The 22,151-nt window shown below is 44.8% G+C and overlaps 1 protein-coding gene across 1 annotated transcript in view; it reads left to right on the top strand.

Moving 5' to 3' along the window:
* The window catches only part of vps35l (VPS35 endosomal protein sorting factor like), a 164,894-nt gene that overhangs the window by 132,559 nt on the left and 10,184 nt on the right, over nt 1–22,151 (top strand). The window contains exon 29 of the mRNA XM_070900915.1: nt 9,014–9,132. Coding sequence (XP_070757016.1) covers nt 9,014–9,132 — 119 coding nt within the window. The remainder of the gene's footprint in view (nt 1–9,013; nt 9,133–22,151) is intronic.

Below are 22,151 nucleotides of genomic sequence, written 5' to 3'. Positions count from 1 at the left end.
TGAAGATATCTTCATCCGAGCGAGGGACCGGAAGGACGTGCGCATCACCCGCGCCATGACTGGAGCCGAAGACTGCTGGACGGACCACCACCTAATCCACTCCGCTGTTAACATTAATGTAGCCCCGAAACAGCGACGGCAACAGAAACAATGCCGCAGGAAAATCAACGCAGAGGCACTCAAAGACCCTGATAAGAAAGCCCTATACATGCAGCGCCTCACTGCCAACCTGGCAACCCTCGATAATCCAGAGACGCTGAGTGCCCACAGCATCTGGTCTGCCCTCAAGGCCTCCATAATCAGCACCTGCGAAGAGACGCTCGGTCACTCGACCAGGAAACACCAAGACTGGTTTGACACGAATGACCAGGAGAACCAGGAGCTAATTAACTGCAAGCGCAATGTATTTCTGAACTTGAAACAAAACCCAAACAAAATCAAGAAAACAGCTCTACAGATGACGGAGGCCGAGGACCAACAAAAAACCCACAACTTAAAAAACAGATGGTGGATGGAGAAAGGACAGGAGATCCAGCAATTAGCCGACAACCATGACGTGCGTGGATTCTTCAGCGCAGTCAAGACCACCTATGGCCCAAGCACCCAAGGCCCTACCCCATTGTTGGCCAAGGACAGAGAGGCAGTCAGTGCCAGTTGGAAGGAGCATTTCGAAGATCTCCTTAACTGAGACTCTGTCTTCGATGCGAATGTCCTTGACTCCATCCCGCAGAATACTACCGCCACCATCTCAGCACAACCCTAGCCCGTCACGAGGTAGAAAAAGTAATCCGTCAGCTGAAGAATAACAAGGCAACAGGAGCAGATGGAATTCCCACCGAAGCACTAACATATGGCAGAAAAGCACTTTTGGCACGAATACATGACCTCATTTCTCTTATCTGGAAGGAGGAGAGCATGCCAGGGGATCTCGAGGACGCCGTAATTGTGATCATCTTCACAAAAAGGGGACAAGTCTGACTGCTGTAACTACAGAGGAATCTCCCTGCTTATAGGCCACAGGGAAAATCATTGCAAGAATCCTCCTCATTCATCATCTCCCTTTAGCTGAAGAGCTCCTCCCAGAGTCGCAATGCGGATTCTGTCCACTAAGGGGTACAACGGACATGATCTTCTCCGCGCGACAGCTACAAGAGAAATGCAGGGAACAGCACCAACCCTTGTACATGGCCTCCTTTGACCTCACAAAGGCCTTTCACACTGTCAACCATGAGGGATTATAAGAACATAAGAAATAGGAGCAGGAGTAGGCCATACGGCCCTTCGAGCCTGCTCCGCCATTCAATAAGATCATGGCTGATTCAATCGTGGACTCTGCTCCAGTTCCCTGCCTGTTCCCTATAACCCGGTATTCCCTTATAGTTTAAGAAACTGTCTATTTCTGTCTTAAATTTATTCAATGTCCCAGGCTCTCAGGCAGCGAATTCCACAGATTTACAACCCTCAGAAGAAATTCCTCCTCATCTCTGTTTTAAATGGGCGCACACTCGGAGGCCAAACTCCAAGCCATCGTCAACACCTTCATCGAGGCGTACGAGAGCATAGGTCTTACGCTAAACATCCGTAAGACAAAGGTCCTCTACCAACCTGATCCCGCCACAGCACTGCCCCCGATTATCAAAATCCATGGCGAGGCCTTGGACAATGTGGACCATTTTCCATACCTCGGGAGCCTACTGTCAGCAAGAGCAGACATTGACGACGAGGTCCAACAATGCCTTCAGTGCGCCAGTGCAGCCTTTGGTCACCTGATGGAAGACCAGGACCTCAAATCCGGTACCAAGCTCATGGTCTACAGGGAAGTAGTGATATCCGCCCTCTTATATGGCTCCGAGATGCGGACTATATACAGCAGGCACCTCAAAATGCTGGTCAAGTACTACCAGCGCTGCCTCCGCAAGATCCTGCAAATCCATTGGCAGGACAGACTCACCAACGTCTGTGTTCTCGCTCAGGCCAACATCCCCAGCATCGAAGCAATGACCACACTTGATCAGCTCCATTGGGCGGATCACATCATCCGCATGCCCAACACGAGACTCCAAAAGCAAGTGCTCTACGTTTAGCTTCGACGCGGCAAGCGAGCCCCAGGTGGGCAGAGGTTAACACTTCAAGGACACCCTCAAAGCCTCCTTGACAAAGTGCAACATCGCCACCGACTCCTGGGAATCCCTGGCCCACGACTGCCCAAAGTGGAGGATGTGCATCCGGGAGAATCATAGAATCAGAAGTTTACAGTACGGAAGGAGGCCATTTCAGCTCATTGTGTCCACGCTGGCCAACAAGAGGCTATCCAGCCGATTCCCACTTTCCAGCTCTAGATCCGTAACCCTGCAGGTTACGACAGTTCAGGTGCACATCCATGTACTTTTAAAATGTGGTGAGGGTTTCTACCTCTACCACCCTTTTAGGCAGTGAGTTCCAGACACCCACAACCCTCTGCGTGAAGAAATTTCCCCTCAAATCTCCTCTAAACCTTCTGCCAATTACTTTAAATTTATGCCCCCTGGTTGTTGAGGGAAATGGGCCCTTTCTATCCACTATATCTTATAATTTTATACACCTCAATGAAGTCTCCCCTCAGCCTCCTCTGTTCCAAGGAAAACAAACCCAGCCTATCCAATCTGTCCTCATAGCTAAGATTCTCTACTCTCGGCAACATCCTCGTAAATCTCCTCTGAACCCACTACAATGCAATCACGTCCTTCCTATAATGCAGGGACCAGAACTGCATGCAGTACTCCAGCTGTGACCTAACCAGTGTTTTATACAGTTCAAGCATAACCCACCTGCTATTATATTCTATGCCTTGGCTAATAAAGGCAAGCATTCTGCATACCACCTTAACCACCTTATCCACCTGGCCTGCTACCTTCAGGAATCTGTGGACATGCACTCAAAGGTCCCTTTGTTCCTCTACACTTCTCAGTGTCCTACCATTTAATGTGTATTCCCTTTCTTTGTTAGCCCTCTCCAAATGCATTACCTCACACTTCTCTGGATTAAATTCCATTTGGCACTGTTCTGCTCATCTGACCAGTTGATTGATATCTTCCTGCAGTCCGCACCTCGAGTCCCATCGCTGAGAACAAGCAGAAATCAAGACAGCAGAAGAAGCATGCGTCAACCCAGGCTCCCCGACCATCCTTTCCTTCAACCACTGTCTGCCCCACCGGTGACAGAGACTGCACGTCCTGCATTGGACTGCTCAGTTACCTGAGAACTCACTTTTAAATATTAAGGGAAAGAGATAAGATAGCTAGAGCGAAACTATTTCCGCAGGTTGGTGAATCTAGGACTCGGGCTCATAGTCTAAAAATCAGATTCAGACCTTTCTGTATTGATATTACAGGTACAGCACCGAGAATTCAGAAACCTCAGAACCGAGGCCGCTCCAGATTCTGTATATTTCCAGGCTTTGGAGCATCTTTCTGACTGCCTATGATGATGATTATGTTCCAACTCTCTTGCCTCATTTAAAATCCTAATTTCTCTACCACCCACCCAAGTACCATGCCAATTTTCTCGATGAGATATCTTCATTGCTTCTTCCCTCACCCTCTGCACCGAGCAACTTTTCATCCACGGTGATTTCAACCTCCATCTCAACTCATCATGCTCTCTCTCCTTTGGAGTTCATTTCCCTCCTATCTTCCTTTTAATCTCTCCCTCCATATAAACTCCCCACCCTTTTGACCTTGCCATCTCACGTGGCCTCACTGCTCCCATCGTGTCAATCATAGATAAGCCATCTCTAATCACTTCCTTGTATCGCTCTCCACCTGCATCCTTCTTGCCCTTCCTAACCTTACTTCCTTCTCTGTCCGCCCCTTGAAAAAGCTCTCCCCTAATTCACTTACAACTACACTTTCAAAATCCCAACTATCTAGCCTTTGGCCTCCAATCACCCCAATATTTTTACAGCTACCAATCTGCTGAACCACACCCTCACCTCTACCTTTGATGCCATTAAAACCATTACACTCCCCCTTCTCGGTCCCCCTGGTATGGCCCTCATCTCCATTCCGAGATCTGAGGGACGCAGACTTGAACGGATATAGCGGACAACTGATTTAATCAGATCTGACTGAACCACATAATGCACTATTGGGTCCTACACTCTCTGCCAAAACTGTTCACTCTTCCAGGATCATCCTGGAACATACAAACAGGAGTAGGCCATTTAACCACTCAAACCTGTTCCACCATTCAATGAGATCATGGCTGATCTGCGATCTAACTCCATAAACTCAGCTTTGTCCCATATCCCTTAATACCTTTGGTTAACAAAAATCGATCAATCTCAGATTTAAAATTAACAGTTGAACTAGCATCAATTGCTGTTTGCGGAAGAGAGTTCCAATCTTCTACCACCCTTTGTGTGTAGAAGTGTTTGCTACAGGTATAGCGTCGAGAATCTGTAGTTCTGGAATCCGGAACGATTCGTGATGGGGTCGTCCGGAACCCGTAAAATGATCGGAATCGACCTCTGGCTGCTGACTCCCCAGGCCCCGCCGGACCCCTCGCTCCTTATCTCGGCCCGCCAGATTCTCCGGGGCCCACCGGACCCCCTGCTCCTTACCTCGGCCCGCCACTTCTCCCCCCCCGCCCCCCCACATTTCTGGACTCCGGACGTCAGAAAGATGCTCCAAAGCCCGGAAATACACAGAATCTGGAGCGGCCTCGGTTCTGAGGTTTCTGAATTCTCGGTGCTGTACCTGTAATATCAATACAGAAAGGTCTGAATCTGAATTTTAGACTATGAGCCTGATTCCTAGATTCACCAACCTGCAGAAATAGTTTCGCTCTAGCTATCTTATCTCTTTCCCTTAATATCTTAAATTTCGATAAAATCACACCTTAACTTTCTAAATTCAAGGGAGTACAACCCGAATTTGTGTAATCCCTCCTCGTAATTTATACCATGGAGTCTGGGTATCATTCTGGTAAACCTACGCTGCACTCCCTCCAAGACCAATATATCCTTCCTAAGGTGTGGTACCCAGAACTGCTCCCTAATCCAGGTGTGGTCTGATCAGGGTTTTGTACAGTTGCAGCATAACTTCTACCCCCTTGTATTCTAGTCCTCTAGATATAAAGACCAGCATTCCATTAGCCTTTTTGATTATTTCTGTATCTGTCCATGACATTTTAATGATCTATATACCTGACCCCCCTCCTGCCAAAGTCTCTTTGGACATCCACTGTTCTTAGCTTTTCGCCATTTAGAAAGTACCCTGTTCTATCTTTTTTTAGGCCTGAAGTGGATGACCTCACATTTGCTTACATTGAAGTCAGTTTGTGACTGTTTTGCCCATTCACTTAATCTATCATTATCCCGTTGTAATTTTATGCTTTCATCCACACTGCCTACAATCTTTGTGTCAATGGCAAATTTGGATATGTGATTTTTCGTCCCATCATCTTAAGTCATTAATAAATATGATGAATAGTTGAGGCCCCAACATAGATCCCTGCGGGGACACCACTAGTCACACCCTGCCAATTAAAGTATTTACCCATTATCCCTACTCTGTCTCCTGCTGCCCAACCAATTTCCTAACCAGGTCAATAATTTGCCTTCAATTCCATGGGCTTCAACTTTAGCTAACAGTCTCTTATGAGGGACTTTAGTCTAAATTATTTATATTATTTATATCGACTTCAGTTTTGTTTCTTTTCTTTTTTATACACACAAACTTGCAGTAAGAACTAAAACACTGGAAAACAAATTAAATGTCCCTACTATCTAAACTTATCAGAAATAAACTTAAGAATTGTCCCTGATCTGATCCGACAAAGAGAAACACTCACCAGCTACTCACACCAATCAGCTCCTACCCTTGTGCGGACGTCACTTTAGGTGTTTTTACCTCTCCCTGACGCTCGTGCTCTGTCACCTCCGGGCTCTCCGATTCTTCAACTAATTTATCAGATACTAAAAAATACTAAACACACCAGTTTAGTATAGTATATGCACAAGTATATAGATATTTAATCTACATACTTGCGTTAAAACTTTCGGATTCTGCTACTCCTTCTGTTGATTTAGATATGACGTCACACTTAAATGCGGCTTCTTTTCTCTACTGCAAACCATCGTCTTAAACACCTCGTCCACCCTTGCCTCCAACAACAACGAGCGAGGAGCTCATGGACTTTTGTCGCTAAGATTGAGACCCTCCATTCAGCTGCCTCTGCCGCTTCCCTCCCTTGCACAGCCCGCTGGGTCAAACGTCCTCTAAGGTTCCCTCCTGCCGGAGCCCTGAACTCGCATCTTTCTCTAGTTTCTCTCCTATTTCCCCTCATGCCCTCTATGACCTAATCTTGTTCATGAGACCCATCTCCTGCTCCCTCAAGTCTATTCCCACTAAACTACTAACCACCCAACTTCCCTTTCTGGCCTCCGTGTTAGTTGAAATTGTTAACGGTCAAATCTCTTCTTTACCACCCCACCCCCCCCCCCATAAAATCTGCTGTCATCACCCCTCTTCACTTGTCTCCTCTGTCCACCCATCTCCAACCTCCCTTTCCATTCAAGTCCTTGAACATGCTGTTGCCGCCCCAATCTGTGCCCATCTTTCCCGGAATTGCATGTTTGAATCCCTCTGATCAGATTTCCACCCCGCCACAGTACCAAAACCGCTCTTATCAAAAGTCACAAATTACATCCTATGTCACTGACAATGGTAAACTAATCCTCCAGGTCATTCTTGACCTGTCTGCAGCCTTTGACATGGTTGACCACACCATCCACCTCCAATGTCTCTCCTCCGTCATCCAGCTGGGTGGGACTGCACTCGCCTGGTTCCATTCTTATCTATCCAGTCGTCGTCAGAAAATCACCTGCAATGGCTTCTCTTCCAGCTCCAGCATCGTTAACCCTGGCATCCCCAAGAATCTATCCTTGGCCCCCTCTGGGGTCAGGGATCAGACCCGCCTGTTTCAGAGCATTTCCAGCCTGACTGGAAGCCAAACCTATTGATCAGGCTGACATCCGGTCAGGAAGCCTGTTGGGACCAAAGATAGACGGACTTGCGGGTTTCCCGTACAAACTCTGACTCCACCCCACCCCTGCCTACGCCCCTGTTAATATCCAGGCTATTGTCATCAGGTCCCCATCACAAACTCTGTTCCCTATCCACCAACTCCATCCCTCTTCCTGGCTGAAGCAGACCGTTCGCAACCTTGGTGTGGTATTTGACCCCAAGGTGAACTTCCGACCACATCCGCGCCATCACCAAGGCTGCCTACTTTCAGCTCCGTAACATCGCCTGACTCCGACCCTGCTTCAGCTCATCTGCTGCTGAAACCCTCATCTATGCCTTTGTTACCTCTAGACTTGATTATTGTAACACACTCTTGACTGGCGCCTCATTTTCCACCCTCTATCCACTCCAAAACTCTGCTGCCCATATCCTAACTTGAACCAAGTCCCGTTCACCCATCGCCCCTGTGCTCGCTGACCTACATTTACTCCTGGTTAAACAACGCTTCGATTTTAAAATTCTCATCCTAATTTTCAAATGCCTCCATGGCCTCTCTCCTCCCTATCTCTGTAACCTCCTAAAATATCAGTGCTCCTCCAATTCTGACCTTTTGCGCAACCCTGATTTTAATCGTTCCACTATTGGTGGATGTGCCTTCAGCTGCTGAGGGCCTAAGCTATAAAATTCCCTCTCTAATTCTCTCCGTGTCTCTACCCCTCTCCTTTAAGACGTTGCTTGAAATCTACCTCTTTTACCAAACTTTTGGTCATCTGCCCTAATATCCCCTTATGTGATTTGGTGTCGAATTTTGTTTGGTAATGCTTCTGCGAAATGTCTTGGGATGTTTTACTATATTAACAGCGCTATATAACTGAAACTTATTAATACAGACTCCTCCGCATGGATAAAAGCAATATAAAACAATATACGCTGAGGTATTGGCAAGGACCTTTTACCATTTGGTGATTCTGTAATATACTTTTCATGGGTCAAAGTGTTCTGTGATAGTATGTATGCAGTTATATGAGATAGCATAAGTACTAAACCTGTTGGGCTGGACTGGTTAATAGGCTAGGCTATTAAAATTCAATGATCGCAGAATCTAGTCTGCTAATTTCAGCAACTTCTGAAACAGGTCTGCAGGTTTCGACATTTCAGTATTCCTTACTTATGCGATGTTTATAATTTTGATGAAATTAAATATAAATTCTGAAGAAAGGAGTGTTACATTTCAAGATTCTGTAGCCATTTTTTCACAAAGAAATCTTGATGTGAACTGTTTTAAAATGTGGTTTGAGTTGAAGCTTGCTTTAAAGTGGTTAGTTTATAAAAGTAGCCCAACAGTTGGGAATAAAGCAGAATTTTATAGACCTAAAAGGTAGTCTGGCTTTTTTGGAAAGAAGATACTGCATAAGCAGTCAAATAGCAAAAGACTTCAAAACTCCGTAGACTGCAAAAAGAATGGTTCTGCCCTGGGCTGTCGGACAGCTGCAGAGGGATTATTCTTTTCAAGTTAATTTAGATGACCCATCCAAGAGGGATACTATTGAGCGTGCATTCTATTTTTTATATCAGAACTTGGCTTTGCGTAATATCAATTGAACTAAGCGACTCTGATCACACCTATTCCACTGTTTCACTCTACTGTGCACTACAGCAGTTTATGATTTGAATCAAACTTTGCCTTATCAAGTGGTTCACCTCCGGAAGATTGAAAAGACACAAGGGGTGCTACTGTTACATCCCCAGGTTATGCTGTCTTACTAGAAAATATAGGGCACCATGCGTGAATTCCCACAAAAGATAGATGCTCAGTTCATTTAAGCGAGTGACTAACAACACTGAACCTCAGAAGCTGAGGCACAGTATCTGTTGTCTCTCTGATTGCAGCATTTTAAAAAAAGCCAATGTCTTTTTCACACCTCAGTGCAAGAACTGAGCATTACTGTCAAATTGTGATATAGACCATATTGTAAAGCTTATCTGAAAACTCTCTTGTCTTGCAGTGGATTCCAATGATAACCTCTATGGAAGTGACCCCAAGTTCTTAGCTGAAATTAATAAGCTTTCTGAAACTCTGATTGGACAAATCCTGGACTATCTCAAGACTCTTGGAAAAGATGAGGTATGAGATTAATCGTCTGACGTTAACAGTAAGGTTTTAATATAATTTATTTAAAGCCCATCATGAAGCCTAGCCTTGGCTAATGTATCATTGTACCAGCCAAGCAGTTTATTTAGAATTTGTAATATGTTCGACAGCACACAATGATTCTTTATTTTTCAAGTTACTGACCCAGTGCTGCCCTCGTATTCATAATTTTTGACAGGAGCTGAAATTGGTTCCGTGTGAGCCAGCTAGTTGCTAGTAGGAGCTTTATGGTAATAGCTAGATTTTTCTGCAGCAATCGGTTCTAACAGTCTTTGAATTGTTCAGAATATATATTTTATACGAGATGAATGATTTATGAGGTTACATCTTTTCACAGTTTTCTTTTTATTATTGCTGCTCACACTCTGCATAACAAAGGTAATGCAACTGGGTGAATCAGTGAAATTTGTCCCTTTTTTGAGATGTCATCTTCCAAAAACCAGAAACACTTGATCCTACCTTTCTGCATTTACAATCTTCCCTTGGAGTCATAATCAGATTTTTCTGTGTTGTTTCTGTCTACATCATCAAAAACAAAAAGCTAAAATGTTTTTTTATTCATTCATGGGATGTGGGCGTCGCTGGCAAGGCCAGCATTTATTGCCCATCCCTAACTGTCCTTCAGAAGATGGTAGTGAGCCACCTTCTTGAACCGCTGCAGTCCGTGTGTCAGTGTTGCCAGAGAGGGAGTTCCAGGATTTTGATCGAGCGATGATGAAGGAATGGTGATATATTTCCAATTCAGGATGGGAACTTGAAGGTGCTGTTGAAGTTTTGGTGTGTTGCTGCAGGGCATCTTGTACATCATACACACGCCACCGGTGGTGGAGGGAGTGAACATTTAAGGTGCTGGATGGGGTTTTTGGGGAGTAAGGAGATGAGTCACTCTCCACAATACCCAGCCCCTGACCTGCAATTGTAGCCACAGTATTTATATGGTTGGTCCAGTTAAGTTTCAACCAAGATGTTGATGGTGGAAGATTCAACTATGGTAATGCCATTGAGAGTCAAGGGGAGCTGGTTAGACTTTCTCTTGTTGGAGATAGTCATTACCTAGCACCCGTGTGGTGTGAATGTTACTTACTAGCCCAAGCCTGAATGTCATCCAGGTCTTGCTGCATGGGGGCACAGACTGCTCCTTATCTGAGGAGTTGCGAATGGAACTGAACACTGCAATCATCAGCAAATATCCCCACTTCTAATCTTGTGATGGAGGAAAGGTCATTGATGTAAGCTGAAGATGGTTGGGCCTAGGACACTGCTCTGAGGAACTCCTGATTGGCCTCCAACAACCACAACCATCTTCCTTTGTGCTAGGTATGACTCCAGTCAATGGAGAGTTTTCCCCCCGATTCTCATTAACTTCAATTTTACTAGGGCTTCTTGATGCCACTCTCGGTCAAAAGTAGCCTTAATGTCAAGGGCAGTCCCTCTTGCTTCACCTTTGGAATTCAGCTCTCTTGTCCATGTTTGGACCAAGGCTGTAATGAGGTCTGGAGCCGAGGGTTCCTGGCAGAACCCAAACTGAGCATCGGTGAGCAGGTTGTTGGTGAGTAAGTGCCGCTTCGTGGCACTGTCGACGATACCTTCCATCACTTTGCTGATGATTAAGAGTAGATTGATGGGGGATTAATTGGCTGGATTGAATTTGTCCTGCTTTTTGTGGACAGGACATACCTGGGCAATTTTCCACATAGTCAGGTAGATGCTAGTGTTGAAGCTGTACTGGAACAGTTTGGCTAGAGGTGTGGTTGGTTCTGCTATTGCAGGGCTGCAGTGCTTTGATTGTGGGATCGCTTGGCTCTGTCTATAGCATGCTGCTTCTGCTGTTTAACCTGTAATTCTCTGTTGTAACTTCACCAGGTTGGCACCTAATACTTAGATATGCCAGATGCTGCTCATGACATGCTCTTTTGCACTCCTCATTGAACCAGGGTTGGTCGTCTGGCCTGACGATAATGGTAGAGTGAGGGATATGCCAGGCCATGAGGTTACAGATGGTGAAATACAATTCTGCTGCCTCATGGATGCCCAGTTTTGAGCTGCGAGATCCCATTTAGCACAGTGGCAGTGCCACACAAAGTGATCGAGCATGCCCTCAGTGTGAAGACTGAACTTCGTCTCCACAAGGATTGTGCAGTGTTCACTCCAACAGACACTATCATGGACAGATGCATTTGCGACAGGTAGATTAGTGAGGACGAGGTCAAGTAGGTTTTCCTTCATGTTGGTTCTGTCACGACCTGCCGCAGGCCCAGTCTGGCAGCTATGTCCTTCAGAACTCAGTCAGTATTGGTGCTACCAAGCCACTCTTTGTGATGGACATTGAAGTTCCCCCACCCAGAGTACATTCTGTGCCTTTGCTACCCTTAGTTCTTCTTCCAAGTGGTGTTCAACATGGAGGAGTACTGACTCAGCAGCTGAAGGAGGGCCATGGGTGGTAGGTGGTAGTCAGCAGGTGATTTCCTTGTCCACGCTTGACCTGATGCCTTGAGACTTCATGGGGGTCCGGAGTCAATGTTGAGAATTCCCAGGGCCAATCCCTCCCGACTGTATACCACTGTGCCACTGCCTCTGGTGGGTCTGTCCTGCCAGTGGGACAGGACATACCCACCGATAGTGATGAAGGAGTTTAGGACGTTGGCTAAAAGGCATGAATCTGTGAGTATGACTGTTAGGCTGGTGCTTGACTGGAGTCATATATAGGCCAGACTGGGTAAGGACAGCAAATTTCCTTCCCTAAAGGACATATTAGTGAACCAGAAGGATTTTTACGACATTTGGTAGTTAATGGTCACCATTATTGAGGGTAGCTTTTTATTCCAGATTTATTTATTTCATTTAATTGAATTTAAATTTCCCAGCTGTATGTGGGATTTGAACTTGTACCTCCTGGATTATTGGTCCAGACCTCTGGATTATTAGTTCAGTAATAATCAATATGCTACCATACCCCGATTATGTAGCCTCATTATGCCATTATTATCAGCTATCAAAGAACGCAAGATTGAAGAAAGGCCTTTTCCAATGGTAGACTTGCATGCAAAATGTTTAAACTTAACTTTTGTCTGTGTGATATTGATCAGAATATTCCAATGAAGGAAAAGGAAACTAGTTTGAACACCCCTTATTAACAAAATTGCTAAGGCTGCATCTGGATGGAAAAACTGCTGGCGTAAAGGGTTTCGCTCCTGCTCTAAATAGAAATGAGGCAGCTCAGAAAAATTCGGTGAGAGATAGCAGCAAAAAGTTCCTGTTCCAGCTGCTGATCCAGATCCTCACCTGAGAAAATTTCACCAAGATTTCAAGGCCGTACATACAGAAGAATTAGACTGTGCAGGCTACGTGGAAGTTGTAGTTATCTTGGTAGTCAATTTGCAGGCCAGATTACAGATTATACTGTTGGCAACCCCCGAGGAGGTGAAGGTATCCAGAATGCTTCAAGGTCAGCTCAGTCCCTCAAACTTGGAAAGGGCTTCTGTCGCTTCTGATGAGATTTGAAGAGTCTTAACGGGATTTAATGTCTAAGCTATCATATGCCTTGCAAGCAATTTATCACCTTCCTTTCATTCTTTTTCAATAATTTCCTCACATCTGCCGAGGACCCTAGTACATTCTCTGTGGCTAAGGCTCAGCAGAAACTGAAGAACAAGACCCAAAATTGGAAAAAAAATGCAGAGTAATCTTGGAAACTCTGGTTTCCTGACAGATTTGTATATAATGGGGAATGTGATGCAGGCAAACAACCCCATGTTTCAAATGGGACATAAAAACATAACACACTGGGGCTGATTTTGCTGGGTCTCGGTTCCAATGCTTTTGTTTAGGAGTATAAACCCTGAGAAATTTGAATTAAATCACAATGTTATAATTTTACCCCATCCCTACTACGATCGATTTTCTGTGTGCCTTCATTTCAGCTGTGATTAGGAGCGTCTGAAATAGGTTCAGCCTTTTAAATGAGATGGAAATTGGGGTAATTTGATGTCGATCCTGCCTGTGCAACTTTCCTGCATTTCCGTTGGTCGCAGACAAGGAGCGACACCCACCTGTGAGAACAGCATGCAGGATTTCTGGTTCTAGCATTCCTGCAGCATGTTCATTGAGAGTTTACAGATACCAGATGTAGAGGAGGCTGAGAAAAGACCCCAGCAGGGACCGTGGCAGCTGCAAGAGCAATTTGTTAAACTCATCACAGAAACTTTTTCCTGAGCCGGTCACAGTATTATCAGCCCCCCCCCTCCCCAGACCAATATCTTTATCAAACCCAGCATGATTTACAAACCCTTACTGTTCCCCCTCAGATCCCCCTCGAGCATTATCTCCCATTTCTATAGAGAAGGGGTGTTGACCTGGTGCCCTAACCAACACTTGGCCTTCAACAATCTGTTTTTGGTCATTTTATTTCTTGCCACTCCAGTCCTTCCAGTTGATGCATACAATACTCAACTAGCTCTTCTAATGCTTCTAAATAGAGGCCCTGTTTTAGGAACATTCTCATGGCTGGCATGTCCATAAGAAGCACTTGGGATAAACGAAGCTTTCCATTTTAGTCAGCCTAGCTCCCTGAGGGACCTGCTTTAGGCTGTGGCACTTCAACTAATGTAAGTTTGGCCTGGCTATACCTGTATACTGGAACCTCCGGTCCCCTCAGGCAAAGGCTGGAAGCCTCCATGTTACTGTGCCTTGTGATCTATGTGGGAGCAATCCACATTGTAGTAATGGCACTGCCAAAGCCCCTATCCATGGCTTTCTCCAAGGAAGAACTAATACTGCTGCCCAAAGCTTTTATAGCTCAGTCTGAGTATTCCGAAGGGATGCAAAGACTCGCACAATGAATTGTGCCATTAGAACAGTGCTGTTAGATGTTCCCGGAGCAGCCCCTCGCTCTAAGACAATTGCATTCTTTAGAATTCTTGCAGTAGCAACCCACATGTGAGGATTGGACTCCTCCACCCTATTGGATGTGATGGAAGCTGGCAGGCGCTTCCCTCAAAGACTGCCAACAATCTCTGCTCAGTAAACCTTCTTTTAAAAGCTGGGATCTGGAGATCAGAGATGCAGCCTCATCCTCTGGCGAGGGGCTCCCTGTTCCTTCCACTTCCACCTGCTTCCAGTCACCTCTGCCCAGTGTATCACCCAGTGAATTGCATTCAAACTGACTATCTAAATCTCCCTGCAGCAATGTACCTGAGTTGAAACTTGTAAGTATAAGACACAGTTCCAGATGAGGTGTCTGGAGAGCCCTCCTGTGAAGGTTCTTCATGGACCATGTCTGCAAAAGCAAAGAGGCAATAGTTAGGACAGAGAACTCTGTTGCACTTCAAACACAGCTTCCACATGGACAAGCAATGCTGTGAACTAATGTGAGATGGTGAACACTGACAAGTACTTGAGGTCGGGTATATGGAGCATGCACAAGCACTTATGGGAAGGATGTCGCCAGGTTAACTTTTGCCTGCTTGTGTTGAAGGAAGGGATATGGGGCAAGGGACAGGGTGGGTGGTGCACACATGAAATTATCTGGATGGAGAATCTCTCAAGAACTGAATGGCGGCAAGGGGCTGCAACATGTCTCAGCTGCTAGTTGCATATCATGAGTTATTCATCCGCCTACATACTTTTCCGCCCTAGTTAGATCATGAACTTTTTGCGGCCCTGCAGTCAAGTCCTTTGTATTGTCACTTGCAATAATGCGCTGTGCCATCTGCTGCCATACCCTTTAAGCTGTTGCCTTGGGCACCTTGTGTTTGTAGTGTGGAAAAAGGATGCCTCTCCTGTGATTTATTTCCTGCAGCAATGCTTCATCCTCAAAGGTGGGAGCTCTACTTGCAGATGTTGGGGAACTAGGCACAAGACTGCTAGTCATAAAAATTCTTACACGAGCTGGAACTAAACAATTCCTCAACCAAAAAGATAACTGTAGTTTAAAGGACTGATGGGGCAATCTAAATTTTTCACAGCAAGGAGTGAATACCTGATGCAGTTTAATATTCTAAGGGCTTTAGACAGAACAGTGTATATTCATGCACATATACAAACAGTACGACTGTAACACACACCTTTAAGCTAACAGTTTATAGAAACCAATTTAACTGTGACCTTTTTACCTTGGCTAATTTTTTAAATAGAAAGAGAAAAATGTAGAATTTCTCGTGTATTAAAACAGGATAAATCCTGGTTCTGTGACACACATTCTGAAGGGAGCCTTTCTACAGAACTTTTCATGAATTTTAAAGCTCAGATCCAGCCTCTGGCTGATGGCTTTCATTTGAACTCTAATTTTTTTTCTTTATACTGTTAAGGGGACAGATTTTCCTCTCTTTCCAGAGTCTGTACCGGGCCTGTTGCACAGGGAATTTTTATAATTTCAAGTTACAACAACTTGTATTTATATAGCACCTTTATCGTAGTGAAATGTCCCAAGGCGCTTCACAGGAGTGTAATGCGATTAAAAAATTTGACACCGAGCCTTGTAAGTAAAAATTAGGGCAGGTGATCAAAGGCTTGGTCAAAGATGTATGTTTTAAGGAGTGTCTTGAAGGAGGAAAGAGATAGAGATACGCTTAAAGTTAATTTGAAGAATGCTGATTACTATACGCTTTAGGTGACAACTGGCGTATTATTATCTTTGTTGATTTTCTTTCCCATTTTGCTTTTTTTTTTATATATATATATATATAAATAATAGAAGTAATTGTGCCAGTGGATGTGGAGCACTGAGGTGATCAGTTCAATCCTCCAGATCGCTTGGCTTGCACCAGGCTGGTAGGTGCTGGTTACATTGTAGAATTTCCCTGTGCAGGGGGAGAGAATATCAACTGGGGATGATATTGTCGGGTTGCTATTCTAACCCTGACCTGCGTGAGAACATCAGCGGCAGGTTGGGGCATAAAAGGAGCGGAGGTAGGCAGCCCAGGAGCAGCGTGGAAGGCATGCTACTTCAGGGAGCAGCGCGAGCTGGTGCAGGAGGGCGACGGCAGCGACGAGTGAAGTAATCAAGGTCCAGATCGGTGATTGGAGCATGGGCAGTTACAGCAGGAGCGGCAAGGTCGGGGAGAAGGAGCGGCGAGAGAATGTAGAGGGATGTGATCGGGGCCAGGTGCCCAGGGGCAGCACGGGCCAGCCCACACTGCGATATGTGTGCGCACTAGGTCCGTGCGGCAGAGCAGGTCTCCAGTCGTCTTGGATAACCCTTGTCGCTGGACCAAGACCTAGCTCTGTCAAGCCCGTGTGGTGGCTGGTGTGCAACGGCCACCACACGTTTTCTTTAAAAAAATCAACGTACAGACATCTTCCACCCTTCAGGATGTAGTACAGGACCTGGAATATTAATCCTTCACTGAAACACCTGTGAACTCATCATTTTTGGCGTGGAAGCAAGTCATCTTCGTTTCGAGGGACTGCCTATGATTCTAGTGTGGACAGATATCCGAAATTAGGCCATCTCCAGCAGTAGAGACCCAGCATCTACTATGAAAGTGTACTCTTCACTGGTCGATAAATATCAGTCAGAAAAAGCTAAAGGATAATTCATGTTTCCTATTCTATCTTTCTCTAATTATGTATAGGAACAGCTAATCATACTATTTAACTTTATCATTTGGTTTTATAGCAAAATGTCAGCCAGCAAGATCAAAGCTTTGGATAGAACTACCTACAATGCTCCCCCAGCCCCCCACCCCAAAATATTACATGTCTTAGTGCTTGTCTTTTTTCTAAAACAATTACAAAAATGTACCCGATGCACAGTAATATGTGTCAGTGCGTGTCAGCTATACTGAGCTCTTTAGAAATGGAATGGCATTTCATACAATGCTGCAAGTAATTGACTTGCATGTTGCTTGTTAATGTCAAGCTTTATGGGAGTTATGGAAATTGATACTTGAATTGTTAATGGGATATTATGGAAACCAGAGGAACCTTAAGGGACAACTGTGGCTTAAAATTGAATGATATCCTCTTAATGGTGTAAATAAAACCGAACAAGGTTTCTGAAGTAAAGCCAAAATTTATTTAGCTTCTGCTACATTAGCTATCGCACTTCTGATTTGTCCCCTTAGTACCAAGTCATTTTTCCCCCCCTATTCCTCTGCTATCTTCTACTCCCTCAAGCATCTCACCTTGTTCCAATCCCTTTGCCTCTGCTTAAATAACCTATTTGACTTCCCCAAGCCCCACCCCAATTTTCACCCAAGATATGCTCCTTCTTTACTTCACACATCCTCTGTCGGCACTGCTCATGATGGGCGATTTCAATCTGTATCTCGACTCCCCTTACCCTTTCTCCTCTGAAATTATTGCTTTCCTGTCCTCCCTAAACCTCCTTTTATATAAACTCTCCTCCTCATGTTCACAGCCATGCCCTCAACCTTGCAAACCTCCTCTGGCTTCTCTACATTGCAACAGCGACTGCACTTCAAAAGTACTTCATTGGCTGTAAAACGCTTTGGGACACCCTGAGGTTGTGAAAGGTGCTAAATAAATGCAAGGCTATTGTTTTCTTTTTCCTCTACTCCCATAGTCTCGAGCATTGGCAGGAAAATCTCTGATCACTTTCTTTTGTCTGTCCCTCGTGAAAAAACTCCACCCACCCCAAGTCGCTGACAACTGCACTTTCAAGCTTTGAAATGCCTAGATTTTTGGCATTCTTTTCTGTGGCAGGAGATCAATCTCCTGAGCACTACTGCTAGTAATCCGGGAGAAAATCCACTGTTTGTGCGAGACCTGCTGGTGCGAAAGTTGAAACACTACCCACTTCCTTCCCCCATCATCATACCTGCAATCTGCTTCCATGGTGCTCCATAATTGCATGCCTTGGGCTCTCATCCATTCCCTGCCTGCCATTTCATGGTAGCTACTCCTGCCCCACCACTGTACCTTTGTCAGAGGTACGGTCCAGCCTTAGTTCAGCTAAGTTATCTCAGTGCACTGAGTGGGACCAGCTAGACATGAGGAAATTCTTATTCAACTATGTTCAAAAGTGCAGCCTTCAATTTGTAGAATTGTTAAGTGAAATTGCTTAGAAAAGTCCTTGGGCTCATTATCCTCTACTATGTGGAAGGTCTGCTGTCCGTGAAATGTGTACTGCTCATTCTCCTTTTCTGAAGGAGAAACAAAAATTAAGAATTTGCATTTATATAGCATCTATCACAACCTCAGGATGTCTCAAAGTGCTTTACAACCAATGAAGTGCATTTGAAGTGTAGTCCCTGTTGTAATGTAGGAAACGTGGCAGCCAATTTATACACAGCAAGCTCCCACAAACAGCGATGTAATGATGACCAGATATTCTGTTTTAGTGATGTTGATTTGAGGGATAAATATTGGGCAGGACACCAGGGAAAGCTCCCCTGCTCTTCTTTGAAATAATGCCATGGAATCTTTTACGTCTACCTGAGCGAGCAGACGGGGCTTCTGTTTAACATCTCATCTGAAAGACGGCACCTCTGATAGTGCAGCGCGCTCTCAGTACTGCACTGGAGTGTCGGCCTAGATTTTTGTGCTCTAGTCTTTGGAATGGGACTTGAACCCACAACCTTCTGACTCAGACGAGAGTGTGACCAACTGAGTCACAGCTGACAATGAATAAATGACCAGGTAATCTGTTTCATGATTGTGGTTGACCAGGACAGCGGGGAGAAATTTGCACTATGCTATGGGACTTTTTACATCTGCCTGAGAGGGCAGTCGTTTAACATTTCATCCAAAAGACGGATGAACAGCCTAGAGTACCAATCAGATTTCTTCTTTACTCCATTATTCTCTCCCTCCTAAAAAGTTGAAAAACGTACAAAATACTTCACAACAGCATTATAAAAAAATTAGTTTGTGTGGTCAAATTAACTGAATTACAGATAGCTGGACATAGGGTTGTTAAGCCTCCTGGATTGTCCATGAGTTTCCTGGAATGGAAGATTAATCTCCCGGGCACTGCTGTAGCAACCCAGGACAAAAGTAGAGTTCGCACCAATGGTTTGCGCATATGTTCTTTCTTCACTTGCTTGCAGGTGGTCTTGTGGTTCTCAGAAATTCTCACATGATAGCTGCTGGCATGAAATTGCAAGCAAAGATATTGAACAACAAGGGACCCAACCGTTATAAGGTATATCCAATAGCATTTGCAAATTGCAGGCAAACATCACGTGATCAAATTTCCAGGAATGCCTCCAACTGGAGATGGCAACCCTAAGATTAAATGTCTGGATTATTGTCACAGTACGACTTGGAAGAGGACAAAATATTTTGAAATGCTAATATCTTGATTAGAAAGTTGCTAAGTGATCTCGAGCACTTTCTGCAACCTCATTAGGATAGGATGCTAGAAGAAGGTTGCTTGCTTCTGGTTAGAAAAATCTATTAAGTTGCCTAGTCTAACTTGTTTGTTTGAATGACCTTTTTATGACTAGTCCAAACATCCATTGTGGCTGAGTGACCTGAAACATGGTGGAATCCTATGCACTATCCAGTAGCAGGCTTACAGTAAAAAAAAAAGGGTTGTTTGGTCTGTGGCATGTTGTATCTCGTGGAAGTGCACTGAGCACCGCAGCATATTTACCAACCCTACATCAATTTTAGCTAGCAGAAGATCCCCAATTTTCTTTCAATTTGAGGGGCTCTTATTTTAAAAACTTAAGAAGTAGGAGCAGGAGTAGGCCATTTGGCCCTTTGAGCCTACTCCTGCCATTCAATAAGATCATGGCTGATCTTCTACCTCAACTCCACTTTCTTACACTATCTCCATATTCCTTGGTTCCCTTAGTATCCAGAAATCTATCGATCTCTGTCTTGGATATACTCAACGACCTGAGCATCCACAGCCCTTTGGGGTAGAGAATTTCAAAGAAATCTTTGAGTGAAGAAATTTCTCCTCATCTCAGTCCTGAATGGTGCCAGAGGATTGGAGGACTGCTAATGTAGTACCTTTTTGTTTAAGAAGGGAGAAAGCGATAGGCCGAGTAATTACAGGCTTGTCAGCCTAACCTCAGTTGTAGGAAATTGATTGGAAATAATCCTGAAAGAATAAATCTGCATTTGGAAAGGCAAGGATTAATTAGGGACAGTCAGCACGGATTTGTTAAGGGAAGATCGTGTCTGACTAACCTGATTGAATTTTTTGAGGAGGTAACCAAGAGGGTCGATGAGGGTAATGCGTACGATGTAGTATATATGGACTTTAGCAAAGCTTTTAGATAAGGTCCCACATGGTAGACTGGTCATGAAGGTTAAAGCCCATGGATGTTTTTGTGACTGGAAGGATGTTTCCAGTGGGGTTCTGCAGAACTCGGTACTGGGACTCTTGCTTTTTGTGGTATATATCAATGATTTAGATTTGAATATAGGGAATATGATTAAGAAGTTTGCAGACGACACTAAAATTGGCTATATGGTTGATAATGAAGAGGAAAGTCATGGGCTGCAGGAGGATATCAATTTACTGGTCAGGTGGGCAGAGCAGTGGCAAATGGAATTTAATTCAGAGAAGTGTGAAGTGATGTACTTTGGGAGGGCTAATAAGGAAAGGGTATACACATTAAGCGTTAGGCCACTAAATGGTGTAGATGAACAAAGCGATGCTGAGAATGTTGTGGATAGCACATTTAGTGAGTTGGTCACACCGCCGGTAAGGGTTAGGACAGATAGTGAATGGGTGACCAAGAGACAAGGCAAGAGCAGGAAGGTAGTGCAGGAGTCCCCTGCGGTCATCTCGCTCCAAAACAGATATACTGTTTTGGATACTGTTGGGGGAGATGACTTACCAGGGGAAGGCACCAGCAGCCAGGTTCATGGCACCATGGGTGGCTCTGCTGCACAGAAGGGCGGGAAAATGAGTGGAAGAGCTATAGTGATGGGGGACTCTATTGTAAGGGGAATAGATAGGAGTTTCTGCGGCCGCAACCGAGACTCCAGGATGGTATGTTGCCTCCCTGGTGCAAGGGTCAAGGATGTCTCTGAGCAGCTGCAGAGCATTCTGGAGAGGGAGGGTGAACAGCCAGTTGTCGTGGTACATGTAGGTACCAACGATATAGGTAAGAAGCGGGAAGAGGTCCTACAAGCTGAATTTAGGGAGCTAGGAGTTAAATTAAAAAGTAGGACCTCAAAGGTAATAATCTCTGGATTGCTACCAGTCCCACGTGCTAATCAGAGTAGAAGGAGCAGGATAGTTAGAATAAATACGTGGCTTGAGCAGTGGTGCAAGAGGGAGGGATTCAAATTCCTGGGACATTGGAACTAGTTCTGGGGGAAGTGGGACCTGTACAGAAGGGACGGTTTGCACTTGGGCAGGGCTGGAACTGACGTCCTGGGGGGTAACATTTGCTAATGCAGTTCGGGAATGCTTAAACTAATATGGCAGGGGGATGGGAACCTATGCAGTGAGACAGGGCAAAGTAATATGGAGTCAGAAACAGATGGTAGAAAGGTAAAAAGCAATAGTGGAAGGCCGAGTAAACAAAGGCAAGAAACAAAAAGGGCAGCACTACATCATAATTCTAAAAGGACAAAGGGTGTTTTTAAAAAAAAAAAAACAAGCCTGAAGGCTTTGTGTCTTACTGCAAGGAGTATCTGTAATAGTTAACTCTGCAAATAGATGTTAACAGATATGATGTGATTGGGATTAAAGAGACGTGGCTCCAGGATGATCAGGGCTGGGAACTCAACATCCAAGGGTATTCAACATTCAGGAAGGATAGAATAAAAGGAAAAGCAGGTGGGGTAGCATTGCTGGTTAAAGAGGAGATTAATGCAATAGTTAGGAAGGACATTAGCTTGGATGATGTGGAATCTATATGGGTAGAGCTGCAGAACACCAAAGGACAAAAAATTTTAGTGGGAGTTGGATGCAGACCTCCAAACAGTAGTAGTGATGTTGGGGAGGGCATCAAACAGGAAATTAGGGGTGCATGCAATAAAGGTGCAGCAGTTATCATGGGTGACTTTAATATGCATATAGATTGGGCTAACCAAACTGGAAGCAATACGGTGGAGGAGGA

This window comes from Pristiophorus japonicus, chromosome 15 (assembly GCF_044704955.1).
Source record: "Pristiophorus japonicus isolate sPriJap1 chromosome 15, sPriJap1.hap1, whole genome shotgun sequence".
NCBI lineage: Eukaryota > Metazoa > Chordata > Chondrichthyes > Pristiophoridae > Pristiophorus > Pristiophorus japonicus.
The sequence above is the reverse complement of the archived record's forward strand: the minus strand, read 5'-3'. Positions and strand labels throughout refer to the sequence as shown.